Genomic DNA, 9,613 nt, shown 5'->3' with positions numbered 1-9,613 from the left:
GAGTGGAAGAAAAAATAATTATAAAAAAAAAAAAAAAAGGCAGACAGTACCATTGAAGCAACTGTGCTTCTGTCCTAGGAGAATGAATACTCCTTTCAACAAATCTATAATTTGCAGAAGTTGCAAAAAGAAAACAGCCGTAAGGTGACTGTTAACATACTTCAGTTCATCCTGCCAAGAAAGCTAACTTCATAAAGTCATTAAACCAGTGATTACATTTTAAAATATTATTCCCCAGCCATTTCTTCTTAGACTTTAAAATATAGTTACGGTATATACTGCCTTCTTTGTAATGTGAAAAATTGTAAAATACACTTATTTTTCATAAACTCCTAATTATTAACAGAGCTATTTGCGCTCCTATAGTTAAAGTCATTTCAACACTTCCGTTATTTAAACTTCACTTTTAGGGGGTCATAATTTGGCTGTAATAAAAAATACGCTCAGATTCAGAGGTCTTAAGTACTGTTTGCTGCTATTGGGAAATTTAACCTGTTTTTCTTTAAAAAACTAATTTGGATTGTTTGCTGTTCTTCAAGATAATCCCAAACAAAATGTTTTGTAATGTGGACTAAATAATTTCAATCATTTAAAAAATTAGGAAAAGACAGTGAGTATGTTGGAAATGCTGCTGCTGCCCCAAACCCTGTGACTGGCACTGAACATCACCGAGACTTGGAAAAGGGAGACGGTGGGGAACTCTTGCCCTGTCTCCACTGTGTCCATCGCTTAACCTCATATACAAAAAGTTATTGCAGCATTTATATCACACCTGATGATTTCTGTTCGAATCATCTGGAATCACAAGCAGCAGACCTGCCGCTTGCAAAGTCAACCCCCCCTTGCTTCCATGGCAGCAAGAAGTGAAGGAACTCCTGACTTCAGGGCTGCAGAACTGAAAGTTTCTTTCCTGCAATGATGGATGCTCGGGTGCTTGGAGATGGATCGTTTCTTTGGTATGGCTTCCTGAAATCCCCCTTCATCATGCAACGTGGCCACGGTAATGACTCAACAAGGTCATCAGCTCCGGAAATTCAGGAATCAGGGCTTATTGCATATTAATGGCAAGTCTGGGACAGTCAAATAAGACAGTTTGTTATAATACTAATTATAGCAAAGCACTCATGTTGTGGTTTGAATGAGTCAATTATGTGTGTGTTAAAACTATAAATACATCTTTCCCCCAACCTCGGCTGTGTGGTATGTAATTTTTTTTTAATTGCTTGGATACATATTTACCTGAGCATAACCTGGTTTCCCAGGTAAACATGTGTACCAATGCAGAACTCATTATGGTCTGTTTGGATAAATAATCCATATTTTATAACTGTACAGGAAGTAATTATTTTTGTGTTTCGCTTTCTTTAAGCCAAAGAAATTAAATGCTGTGTGTTCATTCCTTAAAATAAAATAGATGCAAAAGTAAAGGCAGTACAAGAATAAAGTTCTCATTGTTTGGTAAAAAACTGGGAATATTATTCCAGATTTTGATCTTGTGTTTAGCCCAGAATAACTCCATTAAAGTAAACAGTGTTATTCAGGTTTTACTTAGATGCAAATGGGACGTGAATTTGGCCTCCTCTCCTGACTCTCCCTTGATTCATTGGGAGGTTCCTGTAAGCAGCTTGCACACCGTCTTTGCTTTAAATGTTGTTGTCATGTGTTTATCATTTGGCAAAATGAAGTATTTCAGCTACACAGAAAAATTAACGTCTGTGAATTTTATGGTAAGAAAATTAAGGTCTCATAGAATCATAGAATGGATTGGGTTGGAAGGGACCTTAAAGATTATAGTGATGGTCCAACAGGTTTTAGGGAACTAGATCATACTTCCACATCAGATATTTCTACCCTTGTTTTATATGATATTTAGAAAAGCTGTGTTGTGTTATCACCATGCTAAGGTCAGGTTTTGTAACACTTTTAAGCTTACTGGGACCAGTGTCAGCCTTGGCATAAATCCATTAACTGCAATAGATTTACACCAGAGATGAATATTGGCTCGTTCTTGGTAAATTTATTTTTATCCAGCTCTTTATATTTTATGTTGGAAATATAAGTAGCTTGTGTGCCCTCAAACTAATCAGAATAAGAAACAGTTTTACTTAGGCCAAAAAACTAGAACTATCGTTTTTCGCATTCTTACATTTTTCAAGTAATACTATATCACTGTGACTTCTGAATTCCTGAAATCTCTCTGGTCTCTGTGACTGCAAGGGCCAAGAGAGGGTTTCGAGGGGAAAATCTGAAACTTCTCACGCAGTGTGTTTTGTGTTGTGCATATGAGATACAGTTAATGTTTTGTATGCATGTGATTAGTGTGGAAAAAAATTATAGCAGTCCAGTATTATGATTTATGGACTGAATCCTTTGCCCACTGAACACTTGCCAAAATGAAAATCTTTCTCCCCCCCACCCCCCGCCTCCTCCTTTGGATATTAGAAACAGCTACTGTTTTTGTTGATCTTTTTAACTTCTGAATAGGCCTATTTCAAGTCATAGCAGCATGGGAGCTCAGATTAATAATATACTTATTCAGCCAGTGATACTGAGTGAAACCATTGCTAGCGTGAGTATGAAGGATAGGATTTCTTTAAATTATTTTCAGGTGCATTAATGCATTTCTGAAAGAAGAATGTAGAGATATTTAAAAACGAATTAAATTTCTGTGTATCAATCCTGTTACAGGTGTGTATGAACTTCAGTGTCAAGGATTTTTTCAGGTGTCTCTCCTTTTGATAACTTCTGTGTTATGCTCACTGTCAGTTCATCCTTCAGATGGTTAACGAGGATAAGAGCAAGGAAATTATGATTAAATTTTGTCTTTTGGATGATGTTTTTGAATTTAGAGAAAAAGATGTATTCCATGCTGTGAAGCATCCTTTCTATCCCAATTATTCTACAGTATCATCTTATGCCAGAAAGAAAGGCTAGCAAGGTGAGACTAGCAAATCCCATAGACTTCTCTTGTGGATTTGGGATGGACCTCCCTAGCCCAGTAGTTTGATAAGCACCAGCTTGCACAAGTTTGGTTTCTAACCTTGTACTGGTTTTGATACAATCTATTTGTGTATAAACTAGCCCAAGTTCCCACACCTACTGAAGGTGAATCTAAGGCTGTTTTCCTTAGTCCCTTACAAAGAGTTTTTTGTTCTTTACAACACAGTTTAATGAGTTTGGGGCCTTCAGATGCACTGTTGCGATGGAGGCAAGGATGGTTCTTTGCTTCACATTCATTTGGCCACTTCTTATCAATTTTTGTGGCATTCTTTGCTCGATCCCATCTTTATCTCTTTCATATCTGAATGGCCTGGTCTGCTCAATAAGGTTTTTCCAATTACTTTATTAATAGAGTTGGTGTTTCCTATCAATTAATTTTCTTTCTCTCAAATGAAAAGAGACTAACCTTAAAAAGACTTCATGTGCGTCTGGTTTGTACTAATGGTAAGTCAAGTAGGGGTACAATTTCTTTCCAAAAATGCATTGGTAAGCTGTTTTAAATTAATATTTGTTATTCTAAAATATTTCGAGAGGGATCAGCCACCCTTCCACAGTTGCAGATAAAGTGCTATGGCAAGAATTTGGCATATTTACATTGCCTGAGAGAATTATATGTTCATTTTCTGGGCTAATGTGGTGCAAGGAAAGAAAAAAAAGATATGTAGTGCTTTTTAAAAGCAATCATTTTAAATACAAACAGAAAAAAGCTTTTTCTTGAGATTTGTCAAGAGTCTTTCAGGATATTTGTAAAATAGTTATTCACTTCTTGGCTAACAAGAGCCGAGTGACTGACACCTTTGAGGGTCCCAGCTTGTGTTTGCTGTGCACGACCATACAAAATATTATCTGAACTTACTTAAAACAAAACCTAGGGAGTAAGTTTTTTAACACAGAAACAGCCATTCTTATTTATTCATTTATTTTAGTTGCAGCAGGCAGCTGAAGTTTCTCAGCTGAGAGGAGCTCGAGTCATCTCTGCTGAAGATCTCCTGTTCTTAATGCGTAAAGATAAGGTATAGTAATCAGACTGAAATGTCTTACTTTACATAGTAAGCTGCTGATCGTGTTTTAAAGTGCTTGCTTAACCTCTGTGAAAGGCATCCATCATTGTGAATGGCTTTATTCATAATTATAGCTGCTTGGTACCCTGTTGTATTGTGCACTGTACAATAGTTGTATAAATTTTTAATTACTTCTCAATTTTTCCTGTAACTTAACTTATCAATAGATATTTTTTCATTAAGCTTTAGGGTGTGTAATGTACCCTAGAACTCAAAATAATTTTTAAATAAAGATTTAAATATTGATCCTTATCCTTTTTATTACTTTAATTAAAAAGAAATAATTCTAATATTCCCCTAGTTAGGCAGGTGTAGTTGTGATGGTTTTGTGACCATTACATTTTTGTCATGTAGGCTGTCAATAAGCCCTGTCTTGATTTTCCTTTCTAGTATTTTTTTATGAACTTTATCTCACTAAAATCTCTAAATTTAGGGATGGTCTTCCTTTCTCTGGGTAGTAAGTAGAAAAGGTAATTTTTTTTTTTTAATCCATACAAAGATTAATTTTCTTTCTTCAAATTTCAAAATAATTTATAAATTATTGTCAACTATTTGTATCAACATTATTTATTCTTCCTTTAACTCCTTTTCTTCCTTAGTTCCCCCCTTTTCCTCCCCCTTTCCTCTCTCCTTTGTTTTTCTTTCCTCATTTCATAAGTGAAACCTAATGACCAAAACCCTATCAAAACTAAAAAACACTAAAACATATAAACCAATTGCAATTTCTTTATCTGAGATGATCTATAAGGCTGTTCTGAAAACAGTCATTAATATGGATGTCAAAGTTCATGTCAATATGCATTTTTAGACTTGAATTTCCAGACTAAGCAAAGGTTTTTGAGTGCCCAAAAGAAGCCTGATTTCTGAATTTCTGCTTTCTGAAAGTCAAGCCCATTTCTGCCTCACAGCTGGCAAGCAAAGTGCCAAGGAGTGTAAAGAAATGATATTTAATGTAGAACTGCTCTGAATTTTATGTACTTTCTATGTATGGATTTTCTGCAGAATCAAAAATCGTGAACACTTTAAAAACTCTTTTTACTGAGTAACGTATTACACATTTGTATGTTTCTGTCTTACAAAGGCGGTCTAAGGGATATTAATACTAATGATATAAATGGTTCTTTTTCTCTTAGAAGAAGCTTAGAAGGCTGCTTAAATACATGTTTTTTCGAGACTATAAATCTAAAATTGTCAAAGGAATAGAAGAGGACGACCTCCTTGAAGGTAGAAGAAAAACATTACTTAATTTGGGAGAGTCTGAATATTTTATAAATGCACTGAACAGCTCAATGCAAAGCCTTAACATCTTGCTTAATAGATAAAGACAGAAAAGTATTGTCTTCAGATTAATTTTGTTTAAAATCTCTGGTTTTCCATGTGAAATACTTTAGGAGTAAATGTTTGCATCTACCTCCCTAAGTAAAAATGTCAGACTCTGTTGAAGTGCTGGTTAAAGGGCTAATTGAATTCAGTCTGTGTAATTTAAATGTACCAGCTACCACATGCAATAGTGTGGGCATTTGTTAAGTTATTATTAAAGGGTTTTGACATGTTTAAAAAAAACATTTATGATCTGAAGTCACTGAATTCTAATATATGACCGGGGCTTTTTTTCAGTGTGGTTTAAGATTTTATACTATGAATTTGTAGTTTAAATTTGGGGAAAAACTTTTGTTTCCCCATTCCATGAGCAAGTCACAGATTTTATAACCGAGGCATTTAAAGGAAAAGCAGTTTGTAATACAAATATATTAATATATGCCATATAATGCTGCTGTAAAGTTTTGTTGATTTCTAATAATACGATAATTAGCATTTCCTTTGTAAAAGTTAAAACTTATTATAGCAAATCTAAATCTTGCCATACTTTTATAACATCTACCAATGCCCATACACATCTTTTCATATTTAATTTATTTGTTTTCTCAGAGCCGTTTTGTTTTATTTTGTTTTGTTTTCCTTTCACTGAATTCCTTGTATTTTGTTCCTCCGAGCATCCACATTTATGTTAGGTCAACATTGTACTTCTTGCTTTGATTTAGTCAATCTGTGGATAAGTTTTTATCAACTCATTTGAGATTTAATTTGCCTGTGGCATTTCTATTTTCACCATGCGTGAAAGTATATAATTTCGTGCAAGAAATCTGTCAGTATAGCTTCTTACCTGACAGCTTTGGATTTTCTTCATACTCAACTCTGTCACTATTTAAAACAAATAAACAATTTTCGTAAGACATTCAGATGCTCGTGAAATGTTTCCTAAAAACAGTTCATCAGGGAATTAAAGACTTCGTTTTCTGGCATGCTCTGGTAATTGAAGCCATTCTTTTTTGTTTTGTGAAACTAATGGCTTTATAGCTGCTCTTCTGTTTAGAACAACAGAGGTCACCACACCAGGGTTCTCCAGGTTTTACTGTAGTGCAGTGGACCTTCATCTTAGTGTTTGTGTTATGGTTGTCTTTAGGCTGTAGTTAATGGGAATGTTTCATGTGCTTTCAGGAAGGAGCATTTCCTCTATATATTCTGTTGTACAAGTGAAGGTTTTGTACAAAGAAGGGTGGTTTCTTCTAAAACTCTATCCTCTGTGGATGCTTCAGTGAGAAATAATGAACAGTAGACTAGGTTTCTCTAGATTACTAAAAAAACCTAGGTTATACTAGCAAACACCGAAGGTTTTTCCTGCTGTGGTACTGCAACACAGCAGTGACATCACCTTGCTCAGGCAGCACGACTTGCCTAAGGCCTACAGTAAGAACAGGCCTTCCCTGTGTAGTACATGTGATTCTAAAACATGTCCTTCCTAGGGACATCAGTTGATATTTGGAAAAGCCGAATGACTTGTTTGTTCTTTGATTACCTTTTTTGAAGACAAATTCAACAGTAATAATACCAACAAACGGCAGAAGCTTGCTCAAGACTTTCTCAACTCCATTGACCAGACTGGAGAGCTCTTAGCCATGTTTGAAGATGATGAGATTGATGATATCAAGCAAGAGCGGATGGAGGTAATTCTTTTCTTTTACTGCTACCCAGCTCCAGCAGAGAAAACAGCAAAGTATTTCATACCTCATGCTAGTCCAATGCCTTTTTTGTGCCGCATGTATCTTTGTTACATGTTTCTTCCTTTTGCCCAGATGGTCTAAAGGCATCCTATTTCCATATTCTTCCTATTCCCTCACAAGTTTCCTGATATCTAAGCACGCATGCTGAGAAGGAAGAGTACGAAAGGATAGTTACGGATCCTTCTGTCTGCCATGTATTTGTATTTTCTTCCTGTAAAAGCAAATTCAATTTATAAACATTTCATATGCATTTTTTGCGGTACTTTTTTTCTTTTTCATTATTCCTCTCATTAGAAATTGTTTCAGTAATATTTGAGGGCTCTTTTATATAAAACAGCTTACAGATAAAATTAGATATTCTGTACAAACATGCTTCAGTATGTGCTATTCTCTCAAACCTGCTTTCAAGTCCTATTCTCTGATCTATGTACATATGAAAAATTATGTCAGCATTGCAGAATGCAGTAACATACCACTCTCAAAAAGCCAGCCTGGGATCAAGAAGCAGTATAGCTGTGTTGGCATGGAAGTCTGCAGAATGATGGTTTTGATACTCGTTGCTTTTGATACTAGTTTTACTCGGTTTCACTGAGGTTTAGCTATACTGGCACAAGATATTACATCACAGCAAGTATGCCTTATACATTTTATCAACCCTATGCCCTCTTGGATGTCATTTACTCTGGAGTATTTGTAAGATCCACAGACCATATCTCTGCTAATCAATGAACGAGGCCAGGGGCAGTTCTCTGGCCCTGAAGGCAGGTGACATGGCCTGCTTTGAGTCCCTGTGGCAAAATTTTTTGTAGGTGGAGAGAGCTCCCGTGCCTTTTCAGTAGCCCTGCACTTAGTAGACATGGAGCACAGCCCACGGCCCCTGTTCATGCTCAGTTCCTGCTCATGTCTTGTGTGGGCAACTGGATGTCCAAGGCAAAATTGTGCCAGGAGAATGCTCACAATTCACACTGGTGTTTGGTCCAATTTCCTCCCTTTTTAGTCAGTAGTATAGCATATTGGCTGTTGGAAACATGCTATTTTTTGAGTGCTTTTTATACCCTTTCAGTGGTAGAAGCTGGTGGCTTTGCTTTGCTTTTCTATGCTGAGCTGTCTGATGCATTCAGTAATATTTGTGTATTTAGTATTTGACTACTAGAGCATCATTTCACTTCCAGGATTTTGTGCAAAATTCTAGAAAATAACCTGTTTTTTCTCCTGCCCTAGTTGGAACTCTCATTTTTTTCTTCTTGATGGAGCCCCTTTTCAGAACTGGGATTTTCCCAGTCCTGTTTCCCCTTCTCCCCATTACAATCACTCAAAACCTAATAATGAATCCCTTCTCTCCAAGAATTTGTCTAGGAAAAATACCATTTCTCCCCAGCTAAGAATCAGTGTCATAGAACAGTTGTTGCCAACTACTTTTTGTGTTTTGGAAACTGGTGATTTCTTCCTTTTCCCTTTCCCTTTCCCTTTCCCTTTCCCTTTCCCTTTTCCTTTTCACTTCTCCCATCCTTTTTCTCTTCCTTCCTTCCCCTTTCCCTTTCCCTTTCCCTTCCTCTTCCCCTTCCCCTTTCCCCTTCCCCTTCCCCTTCCCTTTCCCCTTCCCCTTTCCCTTTTCTCTTTTCCCTTTTTCCTTTTCCCTTTTCCTTTCCTTCTCCTTCTCCTTGTCCTCTCCTCCTACATATTCATTTATACAAAGTTTTATGTTTTGCATAAGGGCAGGCAAATCCATTGAGCTTGTAAGCATAAAAATATGTGCTTACAAAAATACATTCCTTTTTCAGTTTAAATAACTACACACATTGCTAGAAGTAGCCGTCTCCTAGGTGAGGACAAATCTGACTCTGTGTTTGTCTGTCAAGGAATATGTTCCTGTAATCAAATATTTATCTTTCATCTGACTACGTGTTTTGTTTTTTCTCACTAGACTATAATTCATGAACTATAGTGTCCATATATATATTTAAAGTAATTCTACTCTCTGTTGCTCTACTTTATTATAATTTGTGAACTCTTGATCTGTTTCGCTGTTAAAAAAAGATAAAAATCAAAATCTACTTCTTTTATAATAGATCCATGAATTATATACAGGTATGAAGTCAGTACTATGTATTTTCTTTCATATTATTTTTTTAAAACTAATGACACCACATGAAAGATGGCTTGAGATGTGCCATTCAAAATGTTTAATATATTTTTGGCTTTGTTTTGTTTGCGATTTTGTTGTCACTTTGACGTGGGTGGAAAGGAATCAAAGATAGTAGGAAATGTGATCCACTCCTAAAGGCAGAGTTGTTCCTGGATGGGCTAATCTCGTGTATCACATTTTCTTTGTGCAGTAGGTTGTTTAATCCATGCTAGGTTTTAGAGGAAATCTAATAGACACTTTAAAAATTCTAACAGCATTCTTTAAGGAATTAGTATACTTACATCACAAACCGTGATCTAAAGGCTGTGTTCCTTTTAGGTATCAATTACCTCAGATATGTGTGG

General features: G+C 36.0%; 1 protein-coding gene across 1 annotated transcript in view; it reads left to right on the top strand.

Annotated features, from left to right (window-relative positions):
- Positions 1–918: 918 nt before the first annotated feature.
- SUPT3H (suppressor of Ty 3 homolog (S. cerevisiae)) overlaps positions 919–9,613 on the top strand; it is a gene marked incomplete at its 3' end in the record, with an annotated part of 40,157 nt that continues 31,462 nt past the window's right edge. Inside the window, exons 1-5 of the mRNA XM_010148908.1 lie at positions 919–956; positions 2,485–2,569; positions 3,927–4,013; positions 5,195–5,285; positions 6,930–7,066. Of these exons, the coding sequence (XP_010147210.1) occupies positions 919–956; positions 2,485–2,569; positions 3,927–4,013; positions 5,195–5,285; positions 6,930–7,066 (438 nt within the window). The remainder of the gene's footprint in view (positions 957–2,484; positions 2,570–3,926; positions 4,014–5,194; positions 5,286–6,929; positions 7,067–9,613) is intronic.

This window comes from Eurypyga helias, unplaced genomic scaffold (assembly GCF_000690775.1).
Source record: "Eurypyga helias isolate BGI_N326 unplaced genomic scaffold, ASM69077v1 scaffold8863, whole genome shotgun sequence".
Classification (NCBI taxonomy): Eukaryota; Metazoa; Chordata; class Aves; order Eurypygiformes; family Eurypygidae; genus Eurypyga; species Eurypyga helias.
This window is presented reverse-complemented; position numbering and strand designations above follow the sequence as displayed.